Below are 17,057 nucleotides of genomic sequence, written 5' to 3' on the forward strand. Positions count from 1 at the left end.
CAAAGACAACCATAGCAACATATCATCGATTTAAGTTTAAAATCATTATTATCGTTATGCTCCCAAATTAACTTCTAAATTAAAATGAAGCTTTAAACAGTTGTTTATTACATGTTTATCATCATTTTATAAAGGGTTAAGTGTTTTGTATTTCTAAAATGCAATAAAATAAATATCAGTTTAAAAACATGCATTATTTGCTCTTAAATATATCATAAGTATAAAATTTACATTATAAATCTAGTGTATTTACGAGAGAATATGTATACTTTAATGAAATAATAAAAGTATATTGTGTACGATAATTTCAGCGAATAAAATGTAACGATGTTTAAATATTGGTAACATCTATATATTCTGTGTATATTATTTTACGATAGAAACACTAAAGTTGAACTTTCAATAAGTGTTTCATTCATGTCATTTTGTTTCGACTTGAGTATCATGGATATTTTTCACAATAAATCGTAATTAATGGCTTCATCGATGCAAAATAATCGGGTATCACCTCCGGGGTACTGTGTATGTTGCAGAACGTGCAACATGTGGTGTTGGAGAGCATTTAAATGGTTCCCAGTGTTGTTAATAGTATGCATTGTAACATGGTCTTACTATGCCTACGTTATACAGTTGTGCATTTGTAAGTAATCAAGCGTTTAGGTATTAAATAAAAGGTGAAATTTGCTTAATTAATAAATGGGTCACTTTGTTTTTCAGTTACAGTTGAAAGTACGATACTAAAATGTGTTTACCTCGTCTTGTATCACATTTTGCTTATAATGTTTGTCTGGTCTTACTGGCGAACTATTTTTGCGGATGTTAAACCAATTCCAGAGAAGGTAAGATAGGAGAAAAGTGAACATGTTTTTTTGTTAACATAGTCATTTTATAATTCATTGTATTTTTAGTGTGTTGGTATAATTCTTGATATTATTGCCATGTGATTCTGTCTGGTTTACACCTTATCTAGAATTAAGATTGTAATAAATCCTGATAATAATCATTATAGACATGATACATGCATTAAAAATTTTCAATTCATTTTTATTCTAATAACCATTACCTGTTATGGTAGGTATTCAATAAATGAAACAACAAGCAGTTTTATAAGTAATCCTTTACCATTTAAAGAATTGGAAAGTTGACCCACTGTCTAATGTGCCATGTTCTTATTGTCTGTAAATGTATGTGTAAGTTTAAACAAAGTTAATTTATACTAAGCTCAATTTTTTTTGTTTATCAAAACTATTTACTTTTAATTATTTTTTCTTTAATGTTTTCAATTGAAGGCTAAAAGAGAAGTCAAAATAGGACAGGAGTACTTAGAGGTTAAAATAATGTTATAAATGTGATTGTATATAAAATTAACTATAACCACTATTTTTCCAGTATAAATTGCCAGAGGCTGAATTAGAAAAATTACTAAGTGCAGATACTGAGGATGCACAGCGGACAATCTTAGAGAATTTTGCTAAGGATCTCCCTATAGTCACAAGGTATGTTTATCATAAAAAGTTAGATTTTATTTAGAAAGGTACTAGGAACAGCTTGTTTTGAAGGGCTAGATGCTATTGCCACACCCATTTCTGCTTGGAAGCAGATATTATGATTCTGTGGAAGAGTGTAGATGCCACTTGTCTTACACATCGGCTTCTGGTAGAATTCCAGTTCTATATGGAATTGATTACAGATGGCCATGGGTGACAGTGACCTCTTACTATCATGAAACACATTGATAACAAAGATAAGATTAATAAGTGATCCAAATAGGAAGAAATACTAATACTAGTATTTAACCAAACTCCTTAATAATTATCCAGTATACAGCATCTAGAGGACTATTATCTTGGGAGATTGTCTAGGGATCACTAGGGTTACCATTTTCGTTAAGTTTCTTTTTATTTATAAATTTTGTAAATATCTTCCTATAAGTGTGACTTATTATATTTAGTATTAATAATAAATGTGCCTACTGCCAAATAAAATGTTGAATATTTTCCTTATATTGCCATACATTTTGTAGTTTGTTCTCCCAACGAGAAACAAGTTTTATAATTGAGGAATGTTTAAGTAATTTAATGAGGAAGTGGTCATTATCGTTAGAACATACTTAATTAAGGTTATGACTGTTTTTTGTTACTATGGATGATAGGAGATGTAACTTTTTAAATAACCTCCCAACAAAGATGGTTTAGTAAAAGTAATATTTGAATATTAGAACTGTTTTTAGTAATATTTATATAATTCGCTCTCGCACTCGCACAGAGCGCACGTACTAAACACCTCTCCGTATGTTTTTTCTTCGTATATATTGGTGTCTATGCTACATTCATACCCTTTCATTATGTATGTTCTTGTTGCATGATATCTTTCTCAATTTGTACAACACAATGGAAATGAATTTGTAATATTTTATTGGATGGGTGTTACTACCTGCCACACCCCTTCATTTCATGTCAAATCTTTTGAAATAGATTAAACAATTAAAAAATTACATTGTTAGAGTTGAACCATAAAATCAACCAGAAAATCGATTGTCATCTGTTGATCATTTAAAACTTAAATACATATCAATATTATTGTGGTCCATTATAAATATAAATTTGTTTATTTATTTATATTTTTTTATTATTTAAATTCTCTACAATATAATTTTCTCAATTCTAGACTAAGATTAACAATAAGAAAATTGAGCATGCAATTATTTAAAACAAAAACGCGAAAGGAAATTTTAGAGGAATTTGCCGATTCTATTCATGTATTAACAAGGTTTGTTATTTCATTTTATTGAGTAGCCACAATTGAGAAAATTATATGAAAGTGAATGACTATATGTAGACCATTTTATTGTTAACCCATTACTATCCTATTGCTCCATAGCTCTTGTCTGAAAGTGAGAGTTTTAGGCCATAGTCAACCATCCTGGCCAAGTGCGAATTGTTAGACTTCACACCTTAGATTTTTTTTTATTCTTAGGTGTACAGGTTTCCTCACAATCATTTCCTTCACAGATATAAATAGTATGAATTATTGAACAAATCTTATTGTTGAAATATATTATGTTTATCCCATTTAATTAGGTCGTACCTATGTAATGAGTGCTGATTAAATGTTTTATGTCGTAGATATGAATACTTAAGTATCATAATGTTTTTCAGTGTATTAATAATACGGATGTTGATAATATACTTGTCATGTAACATTCTTAATTATAAATAAGTTTCATCAAAATATCATATCATATTGGTAAACATGTAATGTATAATAACATAGATATCGCGTACAAAAATTTGTAGTATACATGACAAATCATTTTAATAAAGTAGACACGTAAGTAGAGCTTAGACTGACAAAAACATCTTTTAGAAGTTATTTGTTAACCCCAGCAGAACTGCCAGACGACTCAAGTACATATTATTATGAAGGTATTAGGTGAATTACTGTCTTGGAATGACAAGGGCTTAGGTCATAATTTATAGTACTGGCCAAATATTTATTAATTAAATTTCATAGATTTGAAGAATGTTGTTGTTTGTGTTACTCTAGCGCCCTACCAAAGATCGACATTTGACAAGTTCTTCACACTAGACATTGTCTTTATGTCTTTGGTAGATGAAAACTGGATACATTGATATTTTTTTTTTTATAATACATATAAGAGTAGCAGACGAGCATGCAGTCCACCTGATGGTAAGTGGCTAAGTGGCAACCCCAGATAGGATTAGATATTCCTACCTGAGGTCGACCACAGATGTGCCGCTACCCCTGAGGACTAAGCTGGAACGCCTCGGAAAAGTCTGTCTCCCTTACCACACCCTTCAAACCGGAACACAGCAGCGCCTAACACTGCTGTTATTAGGTAGAATTAGGTGTGGCGGTGGTGCCACCGAAGTCGAACCACAAAGGTTTTACCTTAGACAGGCATTATTAATAACAGGCATTATACATGTAGGTTTCGTTATGATCCATCTCCATTACCATCAAACATGAACAAAGATCTAAACACATTTTTTTATATAAAGCTACGATATGTTTTCAGAACGATGTCGGGATCGGTGCGTTATTGCAACCGGTGCGTTCTGGTGAAGCCTGACCGGGCGCACCACTGCAGCATATGCTCGCGGTGCGTGCTCAAGATGGACCACCACTGCCCGTGGGTCAACAACTGTGTCTGCTTCCACAACTACAAGTTCTTCATGCTTTTCCTCGGCTATGCTCTCTTGTACTGTCTGTTCGTCATGTCGACGTGCCTGCCTTACTTCATTAAGTTCTGGAAGGTAGCTAGCGTTTTTATTTTTTTGTTTGTTTCTTTCACTTCTGGAAAGGAAGCGGTTCTTTTTATGTTTATAACATTGGTTTGCAGAGTAGAAGAACCTCTTCCTTTTGTAAACTTCTTGGTAAAGATTCTAAAGTTACTGTTTTATCAAAGTTTTTTTCGTAAAAGAGTGCATGTTGTCACGTATCTGGGTCGACATCGCGGCTCGCAAGGTTATAGTCGATCGACGCTTATGTTAATAGTCGGTCTTTATGCAGCAAACCGCATTTAATATGGTCCCCTACGTTTTCTGGTGGACATTTTTATAAATATATTGATATTCGATTCAGAAATTATTCGAGTAAAACTTTGTTTGCGAAGTGTTGTTTTTCAAGTTTCAAGGTTAACATTTAAATTCGTTTGTGGTATTGAAATTCAGATTTTAAAAATAATATAAGCGTTACGATTTTAAAATCAAAACCTGCTTACAAAGTTGAGAGTTCCAAAGACTTTGTTGCAAAATATATTCAGCAGCGTTGCTACATACAATAAGCCTAGATGTCTCATCGAGATACGTTCCATCAATAAGCATGTGTTCATAACAAAAAAATGTCACTCATAAATATGTATTACACATTCCCACTGGGATGCGACTCGGTTCGTACGAGTAGTGCAATAAAAATATTTTTTTTTCATGAGGAGTAGTTTTCTATCACACTATTGCAGTTAAAATTTGAAGTTGTATTGTTACCAGATAAGTATTGCCACCTGGTATTTTACAGGATATAAAATGATTGATTGAAGATTTTAAAAGTAAAATTACAAAACTTTCTTTAGATATTGCAAGCTTCCTACTAATTAATCAATGTACGGCGGTCAACAATGTATTTATAGTCTGATATCTCTGATAGCACCTTACGGTCCTTTGTTGAGACCATTTCTCAAATGATTTGCATTTTCACCTTTATTACAATTCATGCCAAATTTAACGAACTTTTAATGTTGGCTGGTCACCTTGTGCGCGATGAGTTTCAGGGATACTGTTTAGGTCTACAACGGTATTATTAATTGCGCCCAACTTTTTGTACAGTCAGAAATTACAAAAAGCAAGGTACGCAAATAGAGCAGGAGATACGTAAAAAAGTCCCAACTTTGCTACTCTTAGGCTAAGAACTCACGAAGCGTTTATATTTTGCCTCCGCGCGCAGACGCTGTAATTTGATTTGATAGAGCCCACTCTCTTTATCTACCTTTTCATTCTACGTGTATGCGTTTTTCAAAACAAAGAACAGCTATTCAGATGCAGATGTTAAAGAAAAACGCTTCGACAGTTCTAACCCTTATTCTTCTAGGAACAACATAAGACCATATTAGAATATTAACGCGACCTTTTCAGCAAATATGTGTGGCCATAAAGTTTGACGATGCATACCTATATTCATTGTGATACCTATAAATATAATACATACAATTTCCAGATGTATCAGGAATACAAGCATGCTCACTGCGATCGTTTGATAGACAACGGCACGTATACTAAACAATGCATGGACATGATCGATGTAATTCTATCTCTTTCTATCCAAGTACATTCCGTCATCTCTAATTTAGCGTTTGATATCGAGTTCAACATGTCAAGTACTTTGCTTATGATTGATTAGATACCGTATGTTTAGTGTAGTACAATCCCGTTACGCATAGTCTAATTAGTAATTACAATATATTAATTAGTTTTCTAACATTTGTTATCGTTTTTGCTCTGTTTGTTTGAAATTTATTTTTATAGTTGTACTCAATATTGTCATCTCATTTAATATAATCATGAGTTAAAAATAAACAGTTAAGTCAGGGGAAAATAGATTATGTTGTGTCATACATTATTGAGATTCCATATTAGATGTATATGAATTAATGACTCGTATGAATCACTGATAACGCTATCTTGGTGTTATCTGATAAAATTTTGATACAAAGTAAATGTTGACATAACCTGTTAGTAGTAACTTTTATTCAGTACATTTAGATATAGTTGTATATTTTTTTTATATGACCAAGCATCGAATTGAATTCCACATTGGTTAGAATTCAAAATTATTATATTAACAATCGCAGTGGGTATGACTTGGTTACCATGTAGATTTGTTTGTTAATGTTTAGTCAGGTCTAATCAATGTGGAATGTTATTTTAGGGCGACCACAAAAGTATATAAGTAGATTTACATTTAATGCACATAATATAATATCAGTTAGTACTTTTAAGAAATTTGTTGAAGCCGCATACAAAGTACTAGATCAAATTAAGTAACTGATTATATTTATATTTTAAAATTAAAATGTTGTACATCAGTAATATCATTTTTTTCCTGGACATATTAGACTAATTTAGAAATCATTTTTACATTATTTTCCGTCATCACTCATCACCATTATACAGTTCTAAAACCATTTATTAAATTATGTTATTTTTAGACCTAGAGCAATATTCACAATTATTTTAGACTTATTTTTACATAATACGTAAATGTGTTCAAGACTTTTCTATTTTTCATTTTCAGTTACCATACTTGTACATATATATTCAGACCTAGAGCAGTATTCACAATTATTTTAGACCCAATTTTACTTAATACCTAAATATGTTCAAGACAATTCTATTTTTTTTAATTTACCATACTTCTATTATTACTATTACTTTGAATATGCCTTAAAGATAGAATAGTCTTTATATATTTTGAACGCATTTCAAAGCATCGTTACCCCACAGGGCGACTTCGGTACGTCAGCGAGTGCGGGCCGCTACCACATAGTGTTCGCGTTCTTCGTGGCGCTCATGTTCGCGATATCGCTCGGCTCGCTGTTCGGCTACCACTGTTACCTCGTGGCACACAATAGGACCACTTTAGGTTGGTATAATATTTTGTTTAATTTGGTAGTTAACGAGCATTATTATAGATGCCTCTAAGGCAATATTAAGATACTTGCTGAGTAATGATGACGAATGGGCGCGAATATGTGTGTGTAAATAACTTTCTCGCACATATTCGGCACTCGCCGGGAAGACTTGTCGCTTCTCCGCGTGATGTAGGTTTTTAGTGCGAATGACAAGTATGTAATATGCCTGTCTTGCTCAGTCTTTACACGTCTTTGTTCAGCAAATTATTCGGCATCAATTTCACATATGATTGAAGTGCAGTAGCAAACGCGTATGTATCTATAATTACTTAATTAGTTATAAATGATAATCATGTATTATTTAAAACAGCCTTAACACATCATATTTGAATTAGCTGTCCATATTTATTGGTTTTGTACTTTATTTGTGTATATTTTACCTCCTAATTGTAATAACTTTCCTGTTGATTATTTTTGCAATTCATGTATTTAACATTTTTTGGTTAGATATTTTCAAAGTGTCCGCAATACCCTTGATCATAATTATACCAATAATTAGTTATGACTGTCCAAAATCCCCATCATTTTTATGGGCATTCCCACTACTGGGTATGCGTGACTCTTTTATAATTGAAAGGGTTTTTAGGATACTCTAACCACGCTGCGCGGTCATCGCGCGGGGTTTACGAGCAGAGTTTGGGTTCGATCCCCGGCCAAGCAGACATTTAAATTATGAGTTTAATTTCTATTCTGTATCTGTTTCGTTATGTACTTAAACTTATGTGTCTTTGACACTTAAATTATAGAGAATCTTATTGTAGGGCTATTAGTATGAGTGTTGTAATAATTTAACAGTGTAAACATTTAATATTTCCTTCATCCAATCTCATAATATACTTAAATCTATACAACTATTATTACTACTATGACTATTCTCATAATACTTGCAAAACACAGACGATACGAAAATGACGTATATATAACTAAGGTTAGATGATATAGATGATTAAAGTTGAAGTTTGGTTTCAGATGTTCTCATAACGTATCGTCGCTTGGGCAGTCCCACCGGTCAGATTATAAACAGTATGCTCAAAACATTGATCAATGGTAATTGCGGCCACTTGCCATGTAATTACACGTATAGTCGTAAATTAAAGTCGTAGGTAAATTATTGTTGATTTACAGTAAATACTGTTAATAGAATTATTTATGTTGATTAGTAAATAATCGTAATGTATCAGTTGTACGTAGGATATTACCAACATTTATTACATATAAATTACCTATTAAATATGTTATTAAATTATTTTAGTAGGTTCACAGGTTTCATTATATCTTATAGTTTTTTAATCACTGATAGTAAATGATTCATATTTATTTAATTTTTACTATTTTTTACTAATACTCGTATACATATATACAGCCAAACATAGTTTTTTTCCTTATTCGATTCGGTAAACATGAACACGATTGGAGAGTCCTATCCTAGTAAATAAGTTAATAAGAAAAATAGTTATTTTTTATATCAGAAATGTAATGTGCTATAGCGTTTAGCGTGGTTTGAAATTATGTTACGTCATCGGTTCTTCGTTCGATCAATCACTTATTTCTGCTTATGTATAACCTGTAAGTGTTGTGATCTCTTGGTTCGAACACTGTAGTAAGAGGTATTGATAGGTGTACATATAAATGAAGTGTGTTATATATACATTTCTAGTTAGGAAAAGTACCAATGGTCAACCGCACATGGGACTGTCCTTTTGGACATATCTGTATGCTGATATTTTTATTTAAATTTACAGAAGCGTTCCGAGCGCCGATGTTCCGTGGCGGCGCGGACAAGAACGGCTTCTCTGTGGGCGTGTACAACAACTTCAAGGAGGTGTTCGGCAACAGTCCCAACCTGTGGATGGTGCCAGTTTTCACCAGGTAACACTGTTTGCTATTATTTACTTGCATTTTGTTTGGGAGGGGCTGAGATATTCGAATGGATTTATATATTAATATGATCATTATAAGTCTACTTGTTTGAGGCCTGCAGTTAAACTAAAATGGGTTCCTTATGGTTACGATTTAAAGTATAGGGGGATTGTACGGAATGTTTGCAAAACGTTTTATCACCGGTGATGGAAGTATTGACATTTATTAGGGTTAATTTTATTTTATGCAAAAGGTAAAAAAATTAGATATGTGAGTCGAAAAAGAATTAAATCAAAAAAAATATTTAAATTATAGAAACGCGAACATATTTCAAAGGTTCAGTGATATGTGTGTAGTCTGTCAGCAAAAAGATTCGAGTGTACGAATTTTGGTTTTTGATGTCTCGAATTCTATATTATTGTCAATGACAGCTCCATTAAACTCTAAAGTAATGAATCACATTGCTGTATGAATCGTCAAATAATAAGCAACATTAAACTAACAAGCATGCAAAATTGAGTTTAAGAGGTATTCACAAAAATATGCATTGCAAAGATTAATATTTTATAAATCTTAATCAAATCCATTGTGAAATATGCATTAATTTTCATTACAGTACAATTTTGGTTATGAAATATTTCAAAATTTAAAAATCTAACTACCCTCTTACACACAAATATGCACGGAGTTCATACGAATATTAATCGGCTGTTCATATTAATCATTGAATGAATTTGCAAAATCATATTCAGTATTGCTTCACCAAAAGTGGTACTACAAACTGGCAACCTTACAACCTATTTTTTTAATAGAAGTAAATTTGCTACTGAGTTGTGACGTAGGAGGTATAAGGCAGATGACGTATACCCGTTAATAATTATTATAATCAATCCATCCAATATTTTTCCTATCAAGAATCGAATATTGACAATTTCTACTATGAAGAAATTGTTAAAGGTCGATCTTTGATAGGCGAACCATTGGATAGATTGAATATTAATAACGGGCGGATTCCTGGTTCATATGGGGATGGTAAAAATATTCATGGGCTTAGTGGTGATTAACCGAAGCATCAAACAAAGCTCAATTGTCACCTCTATCTTGGTGGTGGGTTATGGATGAAACAGGATTGCTGTAAAAAATAAATATTATCATTTCTAAGCATCAATAAAATTTTTATTAACAAAATCTTAACACAAAATTTCATTCTTGTTTTGACTAAAATGCAAGGCGTTGAAAATTTTCCTATGCATGTATTTACGTGTGACATACAAATAATGTGTTTGTGTGTTTTGTGTCATTTTATATGAAGTGTCGCTAGATTCCTAGATTTTATGCGGTCTAGTGTGCATGCTCCTTTAGGTGTGTGAAAAAAGAAGTGAATGACCATTTCTAACATCGACTGTGCCTAGTGACGGTTTTTGTGTAAACATTTTTATGTATGACCATACATTAAAGAATAACTTGACGGGTAGAAGCGACGCTCTTCCATGATTGGCTAATTTAGGTACAAAATTGAGGATATTTAGCCGCCTTTTTACTATGAAAAGAGTATCGCATCTACTCTCTTTAATACACCGCTAGGTATGCCAAAAACCAATCCCGACATCCGGGTTTTCGAACTTATTATCCGGAGATGTAAAGATGATTTTTAGACATATTAAATTATAAAATGGATTATAAATTGTACGACAAATCTTATGGTATTATGTAATTTCAATATCCTTATATTTTAGTTCCAAAACCCGGAGAGTATATCATCTTATCCGGACAAATCCGGGTGAACACGGATTGATGGTAAACCTAGACCCCCAAAATTCAAAATAAGAATGTTATAACACTAACCCTAGGCATGATTATAAATAAATAAATTTTGTAATATTTTAATTTGATACCCCATTATTATGTAATATAAAAGATTATTTTATTATAATCAACTCATTTACATCCAGTGCCATGTTTTATTCGTCACTTACTATTCGCTGTACATTTTCATATCATCTTGCTAATAAATTTTATTATTTATCAATGTAATAAATTAATTATAATATATTAATATGTATTCACGCCTTACACGTATGTATGTATAATTATATAAGTATTATTTTTTATAGATCATTGGGTACAGCGGTATTGATTAAGGTTATATTTATGCTGAACGTTATATAATCGTATTTATTATTTATTTATTTATACGCACAAATGTAAACTGTAATAACACAAAAGTAGATAGGTTTCCTTACGTTGCAGGGACGAACTTTTGTTTAAAAACCTTAATGTTATCTCGGATTTTTTGTCTTTTAAAATAATATAACCAATTTCAGATAACTAAATTTAAATAAAATGAAAATAAACCGAAATATATAAAAAAAAATTTCCTAAAAAGGTCTTATCTAATATTGATGATTTATGTACATGCATAATATGTTTCGATCCAAAATGTTTGTCTGTCGGATTTGTCAAATGAGTTCAGTCAATTCACTCTATTAAATAATTTAACAATTATTAATAGAAGTTGTTAAAAATATCGTACAAATATAATACCTAAAACAACTTAAACTAACTATAATATAATTAAAAAATGTCTTTAATTTGTCATTTTTTGGAATTAAAAATCGATTAACAAAAGTTTGTCCCCCGCAACGATACGTTACCCTCTCAATTCGTGGTCGTTTTGTCAGCCTCGGGGACGGGTGCGAATTCCCGGTGCGTCGCGAGCACCGGCTCCAAACGTTCACCACGCCACAAGAGACCCATGGCTACGAGTCCATGGGCACCACGCGCTCAAGGTCAGAGCATAGCGACGAAGACCCCTTAGCCGACGCTCGCCACATACCTTGACATTTAACGCAATAAACACACAAAAAATAGCGCCTCTCACAACCAATCACGATCGAGGATTTTCCGCCAATCACACGCGTTTCTCGAATAACGTTTCTACTACGGCTTAGGACTTAGGGTGCCTGCAATACTGCAAATTGCCAGTAAAGTGCCAAATTAACTCTAGGTGGTATTTTTCTTTTCTATGTATTTATTTCCTCGTAGCTTATTCTTGGTAAATGTTTTATTTGTTACTGTAGTCGGTATAATGAATTTATTTTGATAATTGTTTACAATCGTCTTCTATTGATTTGTGCACGTTATTTTATTATTAAAAATTCTAGCTCTAGTTATATAGAAACCGTAATTAGAATTTTATTTGAGAATATAATGTAAATCACGATCGTTGTAGTGTAGCTTATGATATAGAACTATAGGTGACGAATTTTGGAGCAATCTTGGTGCCTTTGTCATTAATATAATTATGAAGATATTGGACGGGACAATAGTATTAGATTTCATTGCTTTAGGACTAAGTAGATTTAAAAGATATATAAATAATAGTTTACCTATAATAATAATACTATCCAATGCGTTGTGCTCAAGTTATGTGCGGGAGCTCGGCTGACGAGTCTAAATTGAACGTCGATGAAATTTTAATGACTTTTGTAATACAATACATTATTAATGTAATTAATGATTTAAATGCGATTTTGCTTTTTAATGCATTTGTTATTTTCGAGCTATATACAACACACAAGACTGATAAGAATAGAATGAGTAATGTTCATATTTTGTAAGTATGTTTTGTGCACAATAAACTGTTTTGTTCTGCTATTTTGTTTCTTTTATTTTATTTTTTAAATAGCGCTACATTGCTTTGATCACGAGTATTCACAGCGCAAGTCAGTGCTTAACGAATATACGCTTTTAGAAGAAAGGAAATGCAAATAGATTTTGTATTATTAGCAAGCAAATGGATACTCTGAAGGACGTAAAATCTATTTATGGAATAGGTCTGTGTGGTGTATAAGCATTTCAAAATGGTAATAGTTTAAACAATCTATTCACCCAAGATACTATACCACTGAACTGAATTTAGAAAGTCTTAAAAATGTCGAAAAATGGCAACATTCCTAAAGAAGAAACCAATAAATTGGCTTGATAATTATCATTGGCTTAACTTATAAAATTGACAGCTGACTAGCCTCGTTTAAAGCAATTATTTATTTATTTGAACATTTGTTTTAAATATTTTTAAGCAATCATTACAAAATTTTGCGTTTTGGCTTTCTCAACTGAGGCTCTTCTATTCTATATTTCTTTTCTTCTTTCCTAATATTTCTTCTTTGGGTGCTTTTGATTTCCTTAAACTCAAAGCAATGTTTTCTTTTACTTGAAAAATACATTAAAATATCCATATATGCTCTTACAGGACTATGTAATATTATAGACATTTTAATGAAACATACTATTTACAAATATCTAAGTTAAGCAAGATACTGCGACTATTAAACTTTATTTAATAGCCCTGATAAAAAAAAAATCAGATTTTGATATAATTGTTACTACTCATATTAACGCTATACATGATTAACATGATACAACAAACAATAATACTAAACAATTTCAAAACATCACAAAAACTAGGAAATAAAAAGCACCACAAAGCATTGCTTCTTTTAACGATTTCTTCCAAATTACTTTTTCTAATTTTTGAAAATTGAGGTCAATTTAGCACAACATGTTGACTTGATTTTAGCGTGGAGATTGGGCACGAGTCAGAGAGGTGGCGACTATGCCCTCGAAGGGGCCGGACCGTTCCGCAAATAGTATAAGAACCCATTTAATATTAACCTTCTATTACACCGATATTTTTATTAAAATGTATTTAAATAAATCCGTACAACTAACTACATTGCTTTTCATTCATTGGCGACATCACCGTATCTGGAATATATTCAAAATTATGTCATTCACTTCTTTTTGTCGATTATATTGTCGAGCTGTTACGATTGTCAGTGTTTAGTGTCCTTTTGCATGCTAATTTTGGTTAGTGATGCGATCATTTTAGTGTTTAGCTTGTTGTTAGAACGGTGCGTGCAAGTTTTTATTTATTACTGTTGCTAAATATTATTTTGGAAAAATAATATGAAATATTACAAATAACGGTATTTTTGGATTAATTAGTGAATTTTATATAGCCTATGTGACTTGTAACATATTTTTTGTTTTATAAATGTGTGATAAAATGAACTGCACGCTCTGTATGTAGTCGAACCACTTAAAGATTTGTATTGCACAAAAAGCTACATCATCATCCACATAACGGAAACCATTTTGTCATACGGAATCATCAGGTCAACTGCAATCACATTTTAATACAAATCAAAAAGAAATAAAGACAGAAAAGCTTTGTTATAAAATTTGATTTAAAAAACTTTTTTGTCACTTTATTTAAATTAAATCTAGATTTTGCATTAAGGAATTTTGGTTATTTGATCGCTATTATTTTGAAAATAAGATAGGTAATAGTAGCATTGACAAATGAAATCATGAAATTTAGCTTTTGATGCTTAATATGATTGATTCCTTTACTGTAATAAGTTACCAACCAATCGTGCAGTTTTGTGTTAGATGATAGAATAAGGTTTTTTTATTATCTTCTTTTCTTATAAGTGTTTTTTTAGATTTTTACACTGTTTACAGTCAAAATAGTGTAACAATATTCTACAATACAAAAAAATCTTTTCGGCTCAACGTTATGAGCTATTTTGATCGTAACTTCAAATTGTTCATCAATTATTTTAAGTATCCATTATTTGCTGAAATTACTTTTATGTACATTGTTTAAACTATTTTGACTGTAATTTCAATCCCCAATACAAAACCACTACACCGTTTACGATGCAATTTTACCTCACGATATGGTTTGAAACGCACCTATACCTATATTTGATTATCGTAACGATTATTTATAATATCTATACTCTGTGATGATGCGTGGGTATAGTTTCGGTGACGGCATCGTGTACCCGTTGCCGCGGCAAGACGAAGACACGGAGTCGCTGCTGAGCTCCGAGCGCTGGGAGCGGTGGGGAGAGCGCGCGAGGCCGTTCGACGAGCGCGAGAGCTCCTCCTTCGACGAACTATGAGTATAGGAACGGCCAATCTCCGACGAGCTTGCAACGTTGTAGCTATGGAAGCGTTTTGTTTAGACTGCTAGCTATGGACCCGATGTTGTATATGTCTAGATTGACTGAGAAAATGAGAAATTACTTCACTATTTGAATGTATGATATTCAAGTCATATCGTTCATGTGCGTTGTGTTATTAGTAAATGGTGCTGTAAGGCACCCAAATTGAGATAATTTCTTTCGTTCGTTTAGTTTCGACGCGGTTCCTAGACATATATGATATCTTTGTTACGAGCATGATGCCGGATTCACGATATGCCAGGCAAAGCCAAAAAATTTGCAAAATGCTTACAGAAACGTTAGTTTTAACAAAGACAGAAATATTTGATTATTCGTCTTTCTTTAAATTAATAAGCGCATTTTATTATTTATTTTTTGAAATCTGGGAATGGCTTTTTCTGGCATATCATGAACCGTGCTTTATTTTTTCAATATACCCAAGCTAGATACAGCGTAGATCTCGAGTTTGAATGAGATATCAATATGTTACGTGTGTGTTCCCTCGAGTACAAATAAGAATAATAGTAATGTCTCGACTAAGCAATCGCACTTTGCAGGCTAGTAAGATGCTATACGATTTTCACTCCAAATACATGACGCTAGAATAATTTTAATTATTTTATAGTGATTAATTAATTTAATAATGACGTGCTTCCCCAAGCGGCTCGCCCGCGCCATCCACGGTTTTTGAATTTTTACCACATACCCTGTAATTTTTACCTTGCAATCCTAAATAACTTTTAGTTTGATCTTGCGCGATATTTTAATATTGATAACAGTAACTCTACAGAGCAGACAGACAGACAAGACAGGCAATATTGCATACAGGTATTTACGGTTTTAGAGACGTGCGAATAAGCTTACACAATATGAGCTAGAAATTGGCAAATATTTTAAAATAACGAAAACTCACTTCAATTTAATTTAGATATGTAGCGAGCTGGATTTTGGACACGTGGCCGTTCGAAATGGTGCCATGGTAATGTCGCATGGTTAGAGAATATTCTAGATGTATGGTGCTGAAGTACTTAAAATATAGATTCGATTATGAGGCATTTATCTAAGAAGTTAGAAACGAGATAATCTTCGTGATTATTTCTAATCGTAACTTGGGTAAGTTATGTTATGAGGAGGTATGTTTTGGTGTTTTCAGATGTTTTGCTTTAATTAGTCATTTAGTCCATTTACGTGATGACAAGCGTTCTAACTTAGTCCAGACGTGTCTGAGGCTAATCTTAATGACCAAAATTGGTCCGGACTTCGATTTCAGGTTGTTTATTGATTAAAGTTTGACACTTGATTATGACCGGGATTTGAACCCGAGACCCTTTAGGGGACCAGCAAACTAATCGCAATGCCATTAACATAGCTATTTAGGTAACAGAGCTGTAGTTATGACATGAAATAAATCATTTCCACTATCTAAGAAATACAGATACTAAAATTAATTGATTGCTAATTAAATCAAAACATGACGATAAGAACACGTGAAGCTTATTGTAAATAATTAGGTACGAACGCCAGGAAAATAATTAGATGCTAAAATCTATCTAGATTACAATGATTGTGTAATATTTATTACCATATTTTAATAAAATGTGTCATTCAGGTACCTATGCTGGCGTGCAAAGATCAGGAGGTTCAGAATATAAATGATTATTTAATAATTCTGTAATAACAGAATAAAAAATATTCTAGACTAACTTTGACTTTAACTTGGTTGACTTTAAACGTTTTTTCTCATTAGGTATATAGTCATTTTCATGTGTCAAAAATACGTATCCGATAAAAAAAAATCAGGCGTGCTTTACTTTAATTTGCTTAAACGAACTTTGCTTAGGAAATTTGCTTAGGCGAACTACAGTAAAATATCTTTAAAAAAGTAGATACTTATCAAATGAATAAGGTTTAAATGTCTCCTGATCTTAAGCGCAAGGTTTGCCTGTAATACAAGAGACCTTATTGCCTTTTGA

At 32.2% G+C, this 17,057-nt stretch overlaps 1 protein-coding gene across 8 annotated transcripts; it reads left to right on the forward strand.

The window, feature by feature from the left end:
• The first annotated feature begins 385 nt into the window (after positions 1-385).
• Positions 386-16,781, forward strand: LOC140745385 (palmitoyltransferase ZDHHC15B). 8 transcript variants are annotated; one of them, XM_073077209.1, is made up of 10 exons: positions 386-640; positions 718-839; positions 1,390-1,496; positions 4,040-4,277; positions 5,734-5,817; positions 7,020-7,158; positions 8,177-8,254; positions 8,950-9,076; positions 11,749-11,856; positions 13,650-13,803. In XM_073077209.1, the coding sequence occupies exons 1-10, from the start codon at positions 475-477 to the stop codon at positions 13,723-13,725; spliced, it is 1,245 nt and encodes a 414-aa protein (XP_072933310.1). In that variant the 5' UTR covers positions 386-474; the 3' UTR covers positions 13,726-13,803. The 8 variants fall into 8 exon arrangements, with proteins under 8 accessions (XP_072933310.1, XP_072933311.1, XP_072933312.1 ...); XM_073077210.1 differs by lacking the exons at positions 11,749-11,856; positions 13,650-13,803 and adding an exon at positions 14,901-16,781; XM_073077211.1 differs by lacking the exon at positions 8,177-8,254.
• Positions 16,782-17,057: the final 276 nt, after the last annotated feature.

The sequence above is a fragment of the Epargyreus clarus genome, unplaced genomic scaffold (genome assembly GCF_041222505.1).
Source record: "Epargyreus clarus isolate Ecla_fem2 unplaced genomic scaffold, WU_Ecla_fem_2.2 ptg000010l, whole genome shotgun sequence".
NCBI classification, from domain to species: domain Eukaryota; kingdom Metazoa; phylum Arthropoda; class Insecta; order Lepidoptera; family Hesperiidae; genus Epargyreus; species Epargyreus clarus.

Coding starts and splice junctions, on each gene's coding strand:
- LOC140745385 (XM_073077209.1), top strand. CDS start 475: ATGGCTTCATCGATGCAAAATAATCGGGTATCACCTCCGGGGTACTGT. Junction 4,278..5,733: donor ACTTCATTAAGTTCTGGAAG/GTAGCTAGCGTT, acceptor TACAATTTCCAG/ATGTATCAGGAATACAAGCA. Junction 5,818..7,019: donor AATGCATGGACATGATCGAT/GTAATTCTATCT, acceptor GTTACCCCACAG/GGCGACTTCGGTACGTCAGC.